The 18,887-nt window shown below is 41.4% G+C and overlaps 1 protein-coding gene across 9 annotated transcripts in view; it reads left to right on the forward strand.

Moving 5' to 3' along the window:
* Window positions 1-18,887, forward strand: part of KIAA1109 (KIAA1109 ortholog) — a 307,652-nt gene that overhangs the window by 238,977 nt on the left and 49,788 nt on the right. For 8 of the 9 annotated variants that reach the window (XM_040418406.1, XM_040418408.1, XM_040418412.1 and 5 more), the window contains 7 exons: window positions 6,039-6,219; window positions 7,990-8,179; window positions 13,533-13,694; window positions 14,039-14,178; window positions 16,254-16,452; window positions 17,305-17,508; window positions 18,523-18,702. In XM_040418406.1, coding sequence (XP_040274340.1) covers window positions 6,039-6,219; window positions 7,990-8,179; window positions 13,533-13,694; window positions 14,039-14,178; window positions 16,254-16,452; window positions 17,305-17,508; window positions 18,523-18,702 — 1,256 coding nt within the window. The remainder of the gene's footprint in view (window positions 1-6,038; window positions 6,220-7,989; window positions 8,180-13,532; window positions 13,695-14,038; window positions 14,179-16,253; window positions 16,453-17,304; window positions 17,509-18,522; window positions 18,703-18,887) is intronic. The other variant, XM_040418409.1, reaches the window with a different exon arrangement.

Here is an 18,887-nt window from a genome sequence, read left to right on the forward strand (position 1 = left end):
TTTGTTTTCAGACCGGCTCGCGGCACAGACACAGGTAAGGGCTTACCTGCGTCTCGCGGACTTGTGAAAAAAGATGGCAGCCCGCGTATGTTCGCGGGCGAACAATGCAAACTGGCCATCACTGGTGACCAGAGCTGGTTAGTGCAGTGCTGCAGTAACCAGCTTCATTTTCTGCACAATGGTTGGACCTGTGTAGTTTCAGGGCTACTTTGTAAAAGCTGATCAGCTTTGGACCCCTTCCGATCAGATATTAACCTCTTCAGGACACAGGGCGTACAGGTACGCCCTTATGTCCTGGTACTTAAGGACACAGGGCGTACCTGTACGCCCTGTGTATTACCGATCACCGCCGCGCGGCGGGCGGTGATCGGAAGCTGGTACCTGCTCAAATCATTGAGCAGGCACCTCGGCTAAATGCACGGGGGGGGGGTCCCGTGACCCCCCCCATGTTGGCGATCGCCGCAAACCGCAGGTGAATTCAGACCTGCGGTTTGCGGCTTTTTATTGTGCGGGCGGCGGCGGTGCCATCGGGTCCCCATGCGGCTGTAGGGGGGACCCGATGGCATGGAAGGCAGCGCAATGCCTTCCTGAGGCATCTGCGCTGCCTTCCGGTGACGAGCCTGTGAGATCCAGCCCCCTGGATCTCACAGGCCGGAAGCATACTCACTGTATTACTCATACAGCCAATGCATTCCAATACAGAAGTATTGGAATGCATTGTAAAGGATCAGACCCCCAAAAGTTCAAGTCCCAAAGTGGGACAAAAAATTAAGTGAAAAAAAAGTTGAAAAAATAAAGTTTTCCCCCCCAAAATTAAAAGTTTCAAGTAAAAATAAACAAAAACTTAATTTTCCTCAAATAAAGTAAAAAAAAATTGGTGAAAAATAGGGGAAAAAATTAATAAATACACATATTAGGTATTGCCGCGTGCGTTTCGCTCTATAAACATATCACATGACCTAACCCCTCAGATGAACACCGTAAAAAATAAAAACTGTGCTAAATAAACTTTTTTTTTGTCACCTTACATCACAAAAAGTACAACAGCAAGCGATCAAAAAGGCGTATGCCCACCAAAATAGTACCAATCTAACCGTCATCTCATCCCGCAAAAAATGAGACCCTACCTAAGATAATCGCCCAAAAACTGAAAAAACTATGGCTCTCAGAATATGGATACACTAAAACATGATTTTTTTTTTTGTTTTAAAAAATATTATTGTGTAAAACTTGCATAAATAAAAAAAATATATACATATTAGGTATCGCCGTGTCCGTATCGACCGGCTCTATAAAAATATCACATGACCTAACCCCTCAGATGAACACCGTAAAAAATAAAAACTGTGCTAAATAAACCATTTTTTGTCACCTTACATCACAAAAAGTGTAATAGCAAGCGATCAAAAAGTCATATGCACCCCAAAATAGTGCCAATCAAACTGTCATCTCATCCCGCAAAAAATGAGACCCTACCTGAGATAATCGCCCCAAAAAAAAAAAAAAAAAAAAAAAAACTATGGCTCTCAGACTATGGAGACACTAAAACATGTTTTTTTTTGTTTCAAAAATGAAATCATTGTGTAAAACTTACATAAATAAAAATTTTATACATATTAGGTATCGCCGCGTCCGTGACAACCTGCTCTATAAAAATACCACATGATCTAACCTGTCAGATGAATGTTGTAAATAACAAAAAAAAAAAACGCTGCCAGAACAGCTATTTCTTGTTACCTTGCCTCACAAAAAGTGTAATATAGAGCAACCAAGAATCATATGAACCCTAAACTAGTACCAACAAAACTTCCACCCTATCCCGTAGTTTCTAAAATGGGATCACTTTTTTGGAGTTTTACTCTAGGGGTGCATCAGGGGGGCTTCAAATGGGACATGATGTAAAAAAAAACTGTCCAGCAAAATCTGCCTTCAAAAAACCGTATGGCATTCCTTTCCTTCTGCGCCCTGCCGTGTGCCTGTTCAGCAGTTTACGACCACATATGGGGTGTTTCTGTAAACTACAGATTCAGGGCCATAAATATTGAGTTTTGTTTGGCTGTTAACCCTTGCTTTGTAACTGGAAAAAAAAATATTAAAATGGAAAATCTGCCAAAAAAGTTACATTTTTAAATTGTATCTCTATTTTCCATTAATTCTTGTGGAACACCTAAAGGATTAACAACGTTTGTAAAATCAGTTTTGAATACCTTGAGGGGTGTAGTTTCTAGAATGGGGTCATTTTTGGGTGGTTTCTATTATGTAAGCCTCACAAAGTGACTTCAGACCTAAACTGGTCCTTAAAAAGTTGGTTTTTGAAAATGTCTGAGAAATTTCAAGATTTACTTCTAAACTTCTAAGCCTTGTAACATCCCCCAAAAATAAAATGTAATTCCCAAAATGATCCTAACATGAAGTAGACATATGGGGAATGTAAAGTAATAACTATTTTTGTAGGTATTACTATGTATTATAGAAGTAGAGAAATTGAAACTTGGAAATTTTTCAAAATTTTTGGCAAATTTGGTATTTTTTTTATAAATAAAAATTATTATTTTTTACTCCATTTTACCACTGTCATGAAGTACAATATGTGACGAAAAAACAATCTCAGAATGGCCTGGATAAGTCAAAGCGTTTTAAAGTTATCACCAGTTATGGCCTGGTCCTTAAGGTGAAATAAGGCTGTGTCCTTAAGGAGTTAATGGCCTTTCCTGAGAACAGGCAGTTACTATAAAAATCTTGGTAACTTAGTGGACAGAAGTAAGCTATTGAACACGTTTTACATCAATGAACTTTATATTTACTTTATATTGTGCAGCTCTCATTTAAAGGGGTAATCCCTTGATTAATGGAAAAAAATGAAAGTCAGACACCACATAGTACATTACAGTCTCTAACAAAAATAGAAACCAGCTCTGTATTGCACAAGGATCCCCATATCATTGGTCCAATTGCTCTGCTAGATTTATTTCAAGCTGGCAGATGGGGGGGGGTGTCCTTTCTGCTGTGGCTCTTTCCATGTAACTGTAACAATTTCTAAAGCTGGTACACCTAGACTATTTTGTCACAGTACAAAAAATCAGCATTTAAGGAATGCCCTGAGTAGCTTAAAGAGGAACTTTCACTGATTATTACACTATGAACTAACTATACAGACATGTAGAGCGGCGCCCGGGGATCTCACTGCACTTACTATTATCCCTGGGCGCCGCTCCGTTCTCCTGCTATGTCCTCCGGTATCTCCGCTCACTAAGTTATAGTAGGCAGAGATTCCAGTCACTAAGTTATGGTAGGCGGAGTCTGCCCTTGTTCTGCTCTAGCGCTGGCCAATCGCAGCGCAGAGCTCACAGCCTGGGAGAAAATAACCTCCCAGTCTGTGAGCTCTGCGCTGCGATTGGCCAGCGCTAGAGCAGAACAAGGGCAGACTCCGCCTACCATAACTTAGTGACTGGAATCTCCGCCTACTATAACTTAGTGAGCGGAGATACCGGAGGACATAGCAGGAGAACGGAGCGGCGCCCAGGGATAATAGTAAGTGCAGTGAGATCCCCGGGCGCCGCTCTACATGTCTGTATAGTTAGTTCATAGTGTAATAATCGGTGAAAGGTCCTCTTTAAACATCTCTTCACAATTTCTGTATCCGACTGATTTAATCGTTAGAGATAAAATCACTGTGAAATTGCTTACAATTGACCTAGCTGTTGACAGTTGAAGGATGGAACTCACCTTGTGCGTCCATCCCAGCAATATTATTAAGGTGAAAGAAGAAATGAGGAAAGCAGCATACAGCAGGTGGCGCTATAAAGATAGATTTTATTGAATAACTTAATGGCTATACAAATTTTTTTATAAAATGCAATTACAAAAGTATTCTGATCCAGGTGCTAGTAAATTATTGAATATTTTTTTGTAGGGCAACCACTTTAACCTTTCTCTCAATTTTATTTGTCACCTGGATTGGTGACATTGAAACTGGTGTGCTCCTGGGGCTTCTGCAAAAAACAAACTACTTGCATTTTCATTGATGGAAACCTCAATGACACAAGCAGAGGGTACAGGCAGCATGTTATAGAGCAGGAGGGGATGAACAGGTTGATATTTAGTTTTGTGGGTAAAGCGTCAATACAAATTTTGTCATTTTTATACATTTAAATCTCTGCCCTTTCTGATATTAGTTGTACGTGGAGGTCGTCTTTTTAGTGAGTGATAGCATTCTCTGTGTAAGTGTGTATAGAGATGGCTGTCACTGATAGTTGTGAACGAGTCAGTCTTAAAGGGGCTGTCTCACGTCAGCAAATAGCATTTATCATGTAGAGAAAGATAATACAAGGCAATTACTAATATATTGTGATTGTCCACATTGGTTCCTTTGCTGGCTTGATTCATTTTTCCATATCAATATACACTGCTCGTTTCCAAGGTTATGACCACCCTGCAATCTATCAGTGGTGCTCGTGCTTGCACCCTATAGGAAAAAGTGCCGGCCTCTTTGGTGCCTGGGACCATGCGACTGTACATAGGCTGGTGCTTTTTCCTATAGTGTGCAAGCATGTCCACCGCTGCTGGATTGAGGGGTGGTCATAACCATGGAAATGAGCAGTGTATAATGTAATGGAAAAATGAATCCAGCCAGCAAAGGAAGCAATATGGACAATCAAAATACATTAGTAAGAGCTTTGTATTAACTTTCTCTACATGATAAATGCTATTTCCTGAAGTGAGACAACCCCTTTTTATTCAGAAAGAGCAGAGATTTAAATTAATAAATTACAAGTTTTACTGAATCTTGTTCTGCAAAAACCATGGAACATTTTTTATTATATCTCTGTTTCGTTATTCCATTCAAAGCAGCAAAAGCATTTGCAAGCTTGTTAAGGGTTCCTTCACATCCAGTTTTGGTCGGGGGAATTTTATGGGCCAAAAAATGGATCATAAGTAATCACGGCTTTTGTAGCAGTTTCTAAGATGTTTTTGAGGAAAGTAAGTGCTTCTCTGTAGAAACAACATGCAAAAACACCATTATAAAATGCCAGCACACATATGCACTTGTTTGAAGCTGAAAAAAAGAACTATGTCGGTCTGTGGGATAGAAAACACCAGACGATGAGGGTAAAAAAAACAACAGACTTAGAGCATACTGTGATTTGGGGGTAAAAAAAACACCATAAAAACGTACTTTAAAGGTGAAAAAATAGCACTGCAAAATGTTTTTCTTTTTCTCATGTTTAATATTTTCAAAAGACTTCTGTCTAGCATCTAGATCTAGCATTTTTTGAATAAAAATTGCCAGCAAAAAAAATATATAACGCCAAAAACCAAAAAGGTCCCCCAAAAACTAAAGAAGAAACCTGCCTATGGCCTCCTGCACACAACTGTATCCCCTTACGCGGTCCGCAAAATATGCATGCAGTCCGTGCGCATCCTGCAATTTTCATTGGACCCACTGTAAAAAAATAATCAAAGAAACTATTTTGTCTGCAAAACAGGCACAAATAGGACAGGCTCTGTAATTTGCAGCCCAGCCGCACAGATGCACACGGATTATGTTTTTTTTACAGACCCATAGAAATGAATTGGTTCATGTGCCATCTGCAAACTGTCGCGGATTGGACACATGAGGCCTAAATGTGTTTTGACAAGAATTTTTTTTTTTGGATAGTGAAAAGTACTGCAATGTTCAATACTTGTGCTTGCAGACATTAAATAAATGAACTTTGCACGATATTCACATTTTTGGAGTTTCACCTGTATTGTCATCCTTCCATAACTATCACAGTTTCATAATATGTTTTCCGTAATAATTTATATTCCCAAGATGCTTCAGATGATATGCTCCCTTATGCTATTTATTATCTTGTTTCTCAGTGACATATATGACTGATAACTGATTTCCTGGCAAATTGTAATTATCTAGATATTTGCAGATATACCGGTATTTAATATATTTTCAGTCATCCAGTGAAGCTGCAGGAGATTACGTTTCGATGAACTTGCCTGCATTGGTATTTATGGATTGCTTTCTGTTCATTTTTGTGCAGGAGTTATGACAGAAGTAATCGAAGCCTTGATCAAGACTCTCCATCTAAAAAGAAAAAGTTTCAAAATAATTATGCATCTACATCTCACTTACTGGCTGGAAAGAAAGTGCCAACGTCTCTACAAACTAAAACCAGTGACTCAGAAACCACAGTCTTTTATATTCCTGGAGTTGATGTGAAAGTAAGTTCAGACCGAGCAGTTATCATTATATAGATTTATGCAAATATAATTCATGGCTTTGAACTGGGGGTTAACCAGCTTTATTCTTCCTTTTACTCCATAAGACTCTTCCATTATATTTTCTACTATCGCTGAAAAAGAGCCACTGAACCCAGAATCCAAAGGCAAAAAAAAGAAACCAACAAAGCCTAACATAATCTCCTTATGTGTCATTGTTATTTGCTCTTATTTCGTAACATATGACAGTTGCAGACCATAAAAAATACAATAGAAAAGCAGTGCATTCTTCTCTCAGGCGGTAACCATGTCTTCTCCCTCCCTCTCTCTCTCTCTCTCCTGTGATGCTAGTGCACGTGAGCCAGGAAGTGTAGGAGGCGGGGGCTTTGTTTAGTCTGGATTACTTTGGTCTGCACAGTGAGTGTGGCCATTTTGTTGGAAGGAATCTGTTAGACATGCCTGTTTTAATAGCTTCATGCATTCCCCATGTAGTAACAATTTTAAAACATCTATTCTTATGGCTCTATGTTGTGCCATTGCTTTATTATTTCTACTAGAAGTTATGAATGAATTGCTAGCAGTCTGCAGTAAGGGTACAGAGGGGAGGTAACAAGTTGGGGGTGTGTACCTACACAGACTCACTCTATCCAATCAGTGCTGCCATTTTCAGACTGTGCAGGTACACCCCCCCCCCCCCCAACTTGTTACCACCCCTCTGTACCCTTACTGCAGACTGATAGCAATTCATTCATAGCTTCTAGTAGAAGTAATAAAGGAATGGCACAACATAGAGCCATAGAACAATGTCTTGATTGCTTCTTTAATACCCTGCCATACAGTACTTCTCTGTTGCACGCTGCTTCTGGCTGCTGTTCACATTCATGTGCATAAAAGGAAGGATTATTTTTGCAACTTGGAGTACTGCAATTTTTTCTAATCTTTGTACTGAGGTCTGGTGACCCCAGAACACATTGTCACACTGCACCTGACCATATGCTGGGATAACCAATCTCTGATCTTGGCTGTTGCAAGTAGGTATCACCTCTGTTAGGGCTTATGTACACGAACATATTTTTTTTCTGTGTCCTTTCGTATTTTTTTGGGCCTGTATGCAGAACCATTCACTTAAACGGGGCTGCAAGAAACAAAAATGACTCCGTGTACATTCCATGTCTGTATGTCCGCATGGCCGTTCTGCAAAAAAATACAACATATCCTATTATTGTACACTTTATGGACACGGATAGAACTGCTCTATTAGGGGCTGGCCCTTCTGTTCTGCAAAATGCAGAATGCACATGGCTGGTATCTGTGTTTAGTTGGTCGCAAAACAGCCAATGGTCGTGTGCATGAGCCCTAAGGCATTTGGCACCTGCTGTGTTTTGAACAAGCACAAGCCCCTGAGTCTACTCCATACACTACAGTTTAAACTTTAGCTATATATATATATATATATATATTAATATATATATTCCGAATGAAGGGGTTAAACACCAGAGACTACACCGTATTAATTGCAGTCCGCTGCCCCAAAAATTCCAAGACCTAGAACATTGCTATACATGTCTAGCATTTATTTTTATTTGACGTCTTTGGAAATTTTGATTGCCCGGCTACTAAACATTCAAACTGGTTGCCCACCATGTCTCTACAGTAATGATGTGTCTGTACCAGTCGCAGTTAAGTTATTATCGTCCTGAGATTGAATGCTCTTCTGTCTTGGCGGCAGAACTTTTATGTGAACGAATATAAAAATCATGTCTTTCTGTTTAGCTGCACTATAACTCAAAAACCCTAAAGACTGAGTCGCCAAACGCCTCAAGAGGATCATCTTTGCCAAGAACCCTTTCAAAAGAATCAAAGCTGTATGGTATGAAAGATACTGCATCATCTCCTTTACCTTGTTCTGTCCAAAGCAAGACTAACACCTTATTACCACCCCCTCCCCCACCTATCTCCTCAGGTACTTTGTCTGTTTCACCCGTATCAGTTTTCACTGTATAATACAGTACCTTGTTTCTTTACTCACGGTTATAATGTGGTGTTCATCTAGAGAGATAACACATAACACATCCATATTTTCATTTCATATGCTATTGATATTAATCCTTAAACCATAATTTATTAAAACCATCTGCTAGCAGGAAATCTTCTTTATCATTTGTAAAAAAAAGACCCCTCTGTCACATTTAGGAATAGCAGTGGTCTCTTTTTACTGCCAAAGTGACAGAAGATGACCTGTTGCATATGTAGTCGCCCCCTGCCCCTATCTGGGATGTGTGTCAACCCTATGACTCAAATATGTACCTGCTTCTGGATCATATAGATAGATATGAGATAGATAGAGTTTAGATAGATAAATATGAGATAGATAGATGGATAGATAGACACATAGATCAAAAGATAGGTAGACAAGCCTATAGGTAGATAAGAGCTAGATAGATAGATATGAGAGATAGATAGATAGATAGATAGATAGGAGATAGATATGAGATAGATCAGCACCAGCAGATAGCAGGACAACTGAGCCAGCTAGCAGAGACCGCACAACAGAAGTTCCCCAGCTGTAAAATTATCCTGTCATCTCTGCTCCCAAGAAAGGACATCCCTGAACACATCGTCCAGAGCATCAACACAGAGCTGGCAGCTAAAATCCACACCATGCCAGACATCACCCTGGCACAACACCCCTCTATAAACTATCATCACCTATATGACAATAAACACCTCAATAACCAAGGAGTTAACCTTCTAGCCAAAGAATTCAAAGACATAGTGCTCAACAGAGACCCCCGGCCCAGACCCCACACAAGACAAAAACCTATGGAAAAGTCAACAACAACAAATAGACCTGAAAAAAACTCATACCCTTCTCAGCAAACTGGAAATGGTGACCTTTACCCAAAATATGGCCATCAGAGGCACAAACCATGGAGGAATCCACCTGCCTCACACAGAGTAATGCAGAGCAGAGACATTGAGGAGATAAACATCCTGCTCAGCACTCTGTGCAGAGCACTGACTGGACCAAACTGCTACAACATTGCCACCAGTCAAGAATCCAGCTTGTCCTACGCAGGGCAGCTCATTACAAGGTATACGGACAAACAATGACATCTCTTATTGTCAGCAGTTGGAACATTCAGGATCTGAACGCTTCAGCCTTCGGATGTAAGACGCATTATCCAGACTTTACCCAAAGACTAAAAAACATTACCATACAGATGCCCACTGGATACAGGGAGATGTTTGTCCCTGCTCTTAAAAACCAAAGCGTCAAGCTGGGCCGGAGCTCAGGAGGAATATTAGTCTGGTATAAAGAGGAGCTCCAGATCAGACCAGTATAGAGAGGAGACAGCCACATCTGGGTAAGAATAGTCCGCTCCATCCTCACCTCTCGGCCTCACATCTACCTCTGTGCAGCATACATAGCTCCACCAGAGTCTCCATACTTCAATTCCGACAACTTTGAGATCTTACAGAGGGAAGCCGCCCATTTGCAGGCCCTGTGCAATGTTATCATCTTTGGATATCTCAATGCAAGTACGGGGGGAGAGAGACTACCTGACCACTGATGTAAATGTCTATATATTCGGAGCAGACACTGACTGTGACAGCTCAGTGCACACATAGAGGAACAGCTATGATAGCATAGTAAATAAAAGTGGCAGAAAATTGCTGAACTTATGTCGAAGCCTCAGACTTCATATTCTCAATGGCCCCACCAAGGGAGACTCTCTTGGTAGACATACCCTAAACTCCCATGTAGGCAACAGTGTGGTAGACTATGCCATCACAGATATGGAACCCACAAATGTTGGTGGATTCACCCCACAGACACACCTGTCAGACCACAACCAACTGCTCCTATACATTAAATCCACAAGTAAACCTCTAGCACAAACATCATAGCAGACTGGCCTCTTTAGCCTACCTCCATCTTTTAAATGGTCCAAGATGTCAGCCCCAAAGTATATGGAGACCATAAAGAGCGCCGAGATCCAGGAGATGCTCCATAACTTCCATAGTAAAGTGTATGAGCTAAACCCAGAAGGAGTAAATCACGCGGTAACGGACTTTAATAATATACTTTACACCATGGTGGAAATGTCTGACCTCAAAAAATGCTACAAAAGGCCAAAAAAGCAACAACCCAACGATTGGTTCGACCGGGAGTGTAAAGGTATAAGGAAGGCGCTAAGAATGGCCTCAAATAGGAAACGCCAAGATCCGAACAACCCCAGTCTGAGGGAAGCCTACAACAACATACAAAGGCAATACAAAAACATCCTCAGAAAGAATAAGCAAGGCAACATCTCAGCCAAGCTCCTCCAACTTCAAGACGCTCTCCAGGACAACTCCTTCTGGGAACTATGGAAGCACATGGACAAATCCAGTAAGAACACCAACCTCCACATCCAAAATGGCAACATCTGGCTCCAGTACTTCAAGGATCTTTACAAAGACATCTCGAGGGAGGACCAAAGCCCATAACATAAAGAGTAAAAATGCCAGTGGCCCAGATGGGATCCTTCCAGAAATGATCAAATACAGCCGGCAGGTATCCAGGCCGCATTAGTAAAACTCTACAATGTTGTGCTGAGTTCCGGCTACTTCCCCCAGAGCTGGAACCAGGGCATCTTCACCCCTATACACAAGAGCGGAGACAGGTACGACACAGTCAACTATAAAGGGATATGCGTCAGCAGCAACCTGGGCAAATTCCTGAGCAGTATCATGAATAAGAGGATCCTCAGCTTCCTCACCCAGCACAATGTCCTCAGCAGAAGCCAAGCAGACTTCATGCCAAACCACCTCACCACCGACTACATTTACACCCTGCAGAGCCACATCAAGAGCCATGTCCACAATACAAAGCATGGAAAGATCTATGCCTGGGCTTATTCCTGAAAACTTCCTGAAACTTCTCGAAAGCGGAATAGGAGGAAAAACATATGATGTCATCAGAAGTTCCTACACTGAGAACAGATGCAGCGTGAAGGTAAATGGGAGGAGAAAGGCTTATTTCCGGCAGAGCCGAGGAGTCATACAAGGCTGAAGCCTCAGTCCAATCCTCTTTGACATCTATATCAATGAGCTGACAGCAGTTCTTGAGTCCTCCTCAGCACCTGGTCTCACCCTCCATGACACCAATGTGAAATTTCTCCTTTATGCAGATGATCTCCTGTTACAATCACAAACTGAGAAAGGTCTCCTAGATAACCTGAAAATCCTGGAGAAGTTATGTAACACGTGGGCACTGCCCATCAATCTAAAGAAAACCAACATCATTGTGTTCGAGAAAAGAAACCAGAAAGCAGCCAGGCGTCCTCCCTTCCTGCTAAACAACTGTCCACTTTTAGAAACTGACAGCTACACCTACCTGGCCCTAGAAATCCGCCAATCAAGGAGTTTTAAGAAAGCCATGGAAACACTGAAAGACAAGACGAGCAAGTCCTTCTATGCCATCAGAAGGTGTCTGTATCATCTTAAGGCACCAGTGACTGTCTGACTTAAAATCCTTGACACCATCATCGCCCCAATCCTCCTGTAAGGCAGCGAAGTCTGGAGCCCAGACACATACCCAGACTGGGCAAAGTTGGACTCTGGGCCAACAGAACTATTCCATCTAGAACTCTGCAAACACCTTCTCCAGGTCCACAGAAGCACCTCAAACAGCGCCTGTCGAGCAGAACTGGGCAGATTCCCACTTTACTTTGCTGTCCAGAAGAGGACTCTATCATTCAGAGCCCATCTGCATAGCAGCAGTCCCAGCTTCTACCATAACACAGCTTTGCTACACCAAGAAGCCCGAGAAAAACAAAGCACCCTGCAACAAGTCACCCAAACCCAGCCTGCCCAAGCCACCAACCAATACAGCCAAAGGGGGAAATCCAGAGGATGATACACAAGGGCAAAGAGTATATCAGCGTCTGGAGGAACGACCTACGAACATCACAGAAGCTGACAGTATACCAGAGCCTGCAGAGAGAGTACAAACTGGCCTCATATCTGGAGAAACTCCCCAAACCAAGAGACCGATAGATCCTGAGCCGCTACAGACTGAGCGCCCACAGCCTGCTCATTGAATCCAGGTGTCACCGACAGAGGTGCATGCCCAGGGAGAGCAGACTGTGCCAGTAATGCGACCAGTAGACCATGGAGGATGATGCTCATTTCCTGCTGCTGTGCTTTAAATACTCAGCAGTGAGGGATTCTCACTTCAGGAGACTATCTGATCTCTGCCCAGACTTCACCTCCATAGAGGAGGAAGAGAGACTCTCCATACTGCTGGGGGAAGAGGAGAACACAACGGCCATAGCAGCACAATATATTACTGCCTGCCATGGACTGGGAGGAGCCTGATATACCATGGACTACTATATCCCCACCCTGGATGTGTTCCTATTCCCCAACCCTACACAATTGGGGTGCATTCACACGGCCGTATAAATGGATCCGCATCCGTTCTGCAAATTTGCAGAACGGGTGCGGACCCATTAATTTCAATGGGGCCGAAAAAGATGCGGACAGCACACAGTGTTCACCGCTGTCCGCATCCGTTGTTCCGTGGCCCCGCAAAAAAGATAGAGCATGTCCTATTCTTGTCCGCAACCGCGGACAAGCTTAGGCATTCTCTATATAGCGCTGGCCATGTGTGGTCCGCAAATTGCGGAACACAAACGGCCGGGTATCCGTGTTTTGCATTTGCGGTCGTGTGAATGCACCCTTATTTCCCACCTGCTTTGGCAATGCTAAAATGTATTTAATCCTGCCAATATAGCTTATTTGATTTGATATGAGATGGATGGATAGATAGATAAATATGAGATAGATAGATATGAGATAGATAGATATGAGATAGATAGATAGATATGAGATAGATAGATAGATATGAGATAGATATGAGATAGATAGATAGATAGATATAAGATAGATAGATAGATAGATAGATAGATAGATATGAGAAAGATATGAGATAGATAGATAGATAGATAGATATGAGATAGATAGATAGATATGAGATGGATAGATAGATATGAGAGAGAGAGATAGATATTAGATAGATACGCTGGGTTTTTAATAATGCAGGTTTTATTTTTGCCAAAATTGTGCAAATTGCCTTGGCAGATAAAGGGTTAGGAAATCTCCCCCATTGCGCTTTAAGGGATGTTAGTCCTATCTCTTGCCCTGCTTAGTGGAGGCTAATGGCATGTGCGAGCTAAAGATTAAAGTTTACCAGTCTTATATAATGTACTCAGCATTACTAGGACATTATTAATTTGTATGTTTTTACTTTAAATGTTACTTTGCAGCCAAAGGAAAGGGAAGTAGTGGTGTGAAGACAGCAAAGTTATATGCCTGGGTCGCCTTGCAGTCGCTGCCTGAAGAAATGGTTATCAGTCCAAATCTGCTTGACTTTTTAGAGAAGGCTCTGGAAACTATACCAATCACACCGATTGAAAGAAACTATACAGGTAGAACTTTGTCTCCATTATCTCCCATTGCAACCGGCATGCAGTGTGTGTGTTATGGAAGTTTGTCATAACTGAAGATATTTTTATTCACATGGGAAGAAAATATGCATAGAAAAGTTGCTTAAAGAGGTTTTCCAAGATTTAAATACTGATGACCCACCTTCAGGATAGGTCATCAGTATCTGATCAGTGGGAGTCTGACACCCATGGTGCTCACAGGAGCGCTGGTGCTTTCTCAAACTTCTGATCGGCAGGAGTCCCGGGTGTCAGACCCCCACCGATCAAATACTAAACTCTTATGTATGTAGAAATGAATTAACAGGTATACATTTTTCTCATTACAGCAGTAAGTACGCAGGATGAAGATATTGGACAGTTTGACCTCCAAGATCAACTAGAAGAATCAACGACCTCATTGGTTTCATCTTCAACTTCTGCCTACTCATCTTTCCCTGTTGATGTGGTTGTCTATGTTAGAGTTCAGGTATGTTCAATGATTTTGGAGGTGATTTGTTTGGGTGCTTAAATATATATATTTTTTTACATTTTCATAACTGGTAGAGTAGGACTGTAGCTATTTTATGGCACCCTCAGGAGGGCCTCACAATATTGATGACGTTTGCCTTTTACTAGTGTAGCGGGCTCTCACTGGCATATTTAAAGGGAATGTGTCATCAGAAAATGACCTATTTTTTCGAATATTTTGGTGGGTGTTTTTTTTATTTTTTTCTATCTATATTTTTTAAAAATATATAAAATCCTGCATTTTTCACACTGGCCAGTAGGCCTAAAATATATTAAAGGGGTCGTCCAGCCGTTAATATTGATGATTCATTGTCAAGATAGGTCATCAATATATGATCACCTGTTTGAAGAGGAGGCAGCGACACTCCATGTGAGCACCGCTTCTTCTTAATTACACTGCACTTCATCTTGGAAGTGCAGTGTAATACAAGTACCTGCTCCATTACACGAAGCCACCGCTCCACAGGAGACAACGCGTAGTGTAAAGACCAGGAAGCAGTGCTCACATGAAACGCCACCTCCTCTTCAAACAGCTGATCGGCAGGGGTGTCGGACCTGCCAATCTGATATTAATAACCTATCCTGACAACCAGTATTAACGGCTGGACAACCCCTTTAAGACTTCTGTCTTTTTAGAGCAGCTATATGGGCCATAGACACAATGGACAGGAGCTGACCCCATTGACATACATGGGAGAGTTTTCTAGGCATGCTCTGTGACCTCTACAGAGGTCAGGAGGGAGTAGATAAGCTCTAATATCAGCTATTGTGAATGGTGGATTCTGTGTTATCTATATAGAGGTGTTATTTGTCATTGTAATTCTGCATGTGGTGATAATGATAATAGCTACTGAAAAGCTACCTGTACAGAACAGGAAATAATGACATATTATGTGTGTTATGTGTGTTAAAATATTTGTAACATAAAAACATGATTTTAACAATAGGTCATTTTCTGATGACACATTCGCTTTAAACAGGTTTCAGCAGTTGTACTTGTGACTGGTCTCTAAAGCCTGGAGGACCCCTGGGCCCCCCACCACACCTCTGTACATCTCTCAGAGATGATATTGATGTGCTGCAAGGGAGACTTGTAATGAGCGCTGGTTGTGCCACATGAGGAGCGGATTAGTTACAGAGCAGCTCATGTGTTTGAAATGTAAATCCATTCCCTTAATGTCAGTGGGATTGGTAGAAATTCAGGTTCACATTGTACATAAATATTCTTTGTGCAGACTTTTTTAGCACATTTTGCTCATCACACTGCAGTGAATTTTGGCCATAGATTATTTTATCCATTGTTTTAGCAGAAAATATTTTCTGGATTTAATCATACTCGTACACAAAAGGGAAAAGATAACCGTAACACAGTGTTACATACTAGTGAGGACAAGTTGTCTCTAGGGCTGACATATGGGGCAAGAGTACCTAATATGTACTCAGACTGAGAAGGCGCCTGTGGTATTTAACGCTGCTGCTCTGGAGTCAGAGGTATTTTAACATGATCCTCCTCAGCCAGTCAGCAGTCCTGACGGAGATCACGAGACTCCGATAGATTCTGGAACCTGCAGTCCCATTGTTCCTCACCCTGTCTTACTGGCTGCCGTATCCAGGCAAGGTGTGTCCATAGTGGTGGTCATCACAGCCCAACAGATTTTCTTTTCTATCCCGTTTCTATTGCAGTTAGGAAACAGCACCGTTTTCATGTGTTCCACACCAGTCCTGTAAAGCAGTGTAGCATTTTCACTGATTTTTCCCTGCACAACAACACAACCCCATTCACTTAAATAGAGCTGTGTTGCAGTTCCCTGTTTACTGGGAGGTCGAGAGCACCAAGGGCTGAGAACTGTTTAGGGGACACGTGTCCCTGTGCATTAGGGGGATGGACACTCACTGATCAGAATGTTATGGTCAATCCCAGCTAAATAGCATTATAACATGGGAAAACTATTTTAATAGTTATAATACATGAGTTTACATTATTATTTTCCTATGTGGTTTTATGGTTCTGGTCTTTGATTCCTCCATTCTCAGCCCTCCCAGATCAAGTTTAGCTGCCTGCCAGTTTCTCGCGTTGAATGCATGCTGAAGCTTCCATCATTAGACCTTGTCTTCTCCTCAAACCGAAGTGAACTAGAAACACTAGGAGCAACCTATCCCTCAGAATCCAATGTTGGTAACCAGTCTATGCCGAGTGGATCAAAACCAGGCCTAAACAAATTGGGGACAGCAGGTACACAATTTATATTGCACATTTGTATTTGGACTTAGTGGCTTTTTTATAAGATTTACTTTACAATTACACGTTTCAAGCAAAAGCTAATGATAAATTTGCCCGTTAATTTCTTCTCGTGATGCCCTTAGTTTACAGCTTAGGTCTGGGTCATTAAAATTTTCTTCCAGTGCCATTAAGATATGTTTTTGGGTTTCTAAGAAGAGTAACAAGTAGGATCTTTTACGCTTATAAAGCAACAGGGCAGATTTATGAAAGCAGTGTATGTACACACAACAATTTCATTTTCACAGAACAGTGAGGCACCACTGTAGACAGGTTATATGTATTGTATGATCAAAATACCTGTACATTAAAGGGGTTGTGCACATGTTAGATATTGATGACCTATCTTCAGGATAGATCCTCAGTACCAGATTGGGCGAGGTCAGACATCCGGCAGAAGTTTGCAACAGCCGCCGGCACCAGAACTGTAACAGTGGACAGAGTCAGAAGCAGAAAAGCAGAACGCTCTTTCGACTGTGTAGTGGCCATGTCAGCATTCTGCAGCCCTGCTCCTGTTCAGGAGCTGAGCTGCAGTACATCACAACCTTTACAGCCTTCTGCTCCAGCGCTGTCCACTGTTATGTTTTCAGTGGGGTTTTGGATGTCCAGTCCCCACCCATCTGATGTTGATGACCCATCATGAGAATAGGTCATCAGTATCTAAAAAGTGGACAACTCCTTAAAGTTCATAAAATTAGAAAAAAAACACAGATTATAAACTTGAATACTAAATAAAAATAATATTGTATTACAATTTAAATATATTTGACTGCCCAGTTAGAAATTAAATTATATTCTAATTTACAGGGCCATCACCAGGACTGGGAAGCCCTCTTGGAAGAACACGGCACAGCAGTAGTCAGTCAGATCTGACCAGTTCTAGCAGCAACTCATCAGGGTTGAGCTTCACAGCATGCATGTCTGATTTTTCTCTCTATGTGTTTCATCCTTATGGAGCTGGCAAGCAAAAATCTGCTGTTTCTGGTCTTGCTCCAGGACCCAGTGGCTTAGGTATGATAAATAACTCATTAATTTAGTTATACATTTTCATTATTTCTGTGTATATATAAATATCCCAAGTAGAGAGCAAATGGCATGTATCATGTAGAGAAAGTTAATACAAGGCACTTACTAATGTATTATTATCCATATTGCCTCCTTTGCTGGCTGGATTAATTTTTCCTTTACATTATATACTGCTCATTTCCATGGGTTACGGCCACTGCTGCAGAGCAGATACGAAGTGCCCAGGACAGGAGCTGCTGCACATGCGTGCCTAGGTACGCTCCCATAGTCTCACTTTGCCTAGATAATAAATGCTATTTGCTGAAGTGAGACAACCCCTTTAAGGATACATTGGGGGTCATTTATCAAATACCACGTTTCTATGCTGTTTTTTTATAACCTTGTGGCGCTGGAGGATGTGCCTAATTTATAATGAGGCACACTCTTCCGCATAAATTAACCACATCATCTTGTAGTCAATGCACCTAGATTACTACTCCAGCTAGTAGCTGGATTTCAACCATCATTTACGCAAGTAAATGATGTTTGTTTGAGGGATGTTTATTATTTATAGCATTATAAAATATTTTGTAATGGGAAAGACTTTTTCTTTTTTTCTGTCCGCGATGTGGTGCGTAGCAAGAAGTTTTCTCTGACACAATAGAAAACGGATCCGTCCCCCATTGACTTTCAATAGTGTTCATGACAGATCTGTCATGGCTATAGAAGACGTAATACAACCAGATCTGTTCATGACGGATGCATGTGGTTGTATTATTGTAACGGAGGCGTTTTTGCAGATCCATGACTGATCCGCAAAAAACGCTAGTGTGAAAGTAGCCTAACATATATGGTGTTGGAGTTCATGGACATCTTGGCCGTGCTGTAAATATATGGCTGATTGCTCCAAGGGATTAAACGCTAAAGGGCTGTGTCTTTTTATTGTAACTTTTATGTAAAGTGTTGTTCAAAAGCTGAGATTTCCTTTCAAGTTTCACCAACAGTACTTCCTATTTGTAGGACAAGTGGATGAGGAGCCTACATCAGTGACTGGACGCAAAGACTCCCTCAGTATTAATCTGGAGTTTGTCAAAGTCAGTTTGTCTAGAATGAGACGCTCTGGTGGAGCATCTTTCTTTGAAAGTGTGTCCCTTAATAAAACAGCAAGCAAAATGGATACCACATTAATAAATATCTCAGGTAATGTATGTTTTATGGGTCAGTTATTTTTATTAGGGTGATAACAGGGATTAAAGTATAAAGAACCAAAAATATAAAATGAGAACACGTTCTCAATATCCGCGATAGTAAAATACAAGGGAGACCTAGATACAGCACTCTAATCAAGGAGGTTGTCTGAGATCATTAAAAATCTCGGACAAGAG

Source organism: Bufo bufo, chromosome 2 (genome assembly GCF_905171765.1).
Source record: "Bufo bufo chromosome 2, aBufBuf1.1, whole genome shotgun sequence".
NCBI lineage: Eukaryota > Metazoa > Chordata > Amphibia > Anura > Bufonidae > Bufo > Bufo bufo.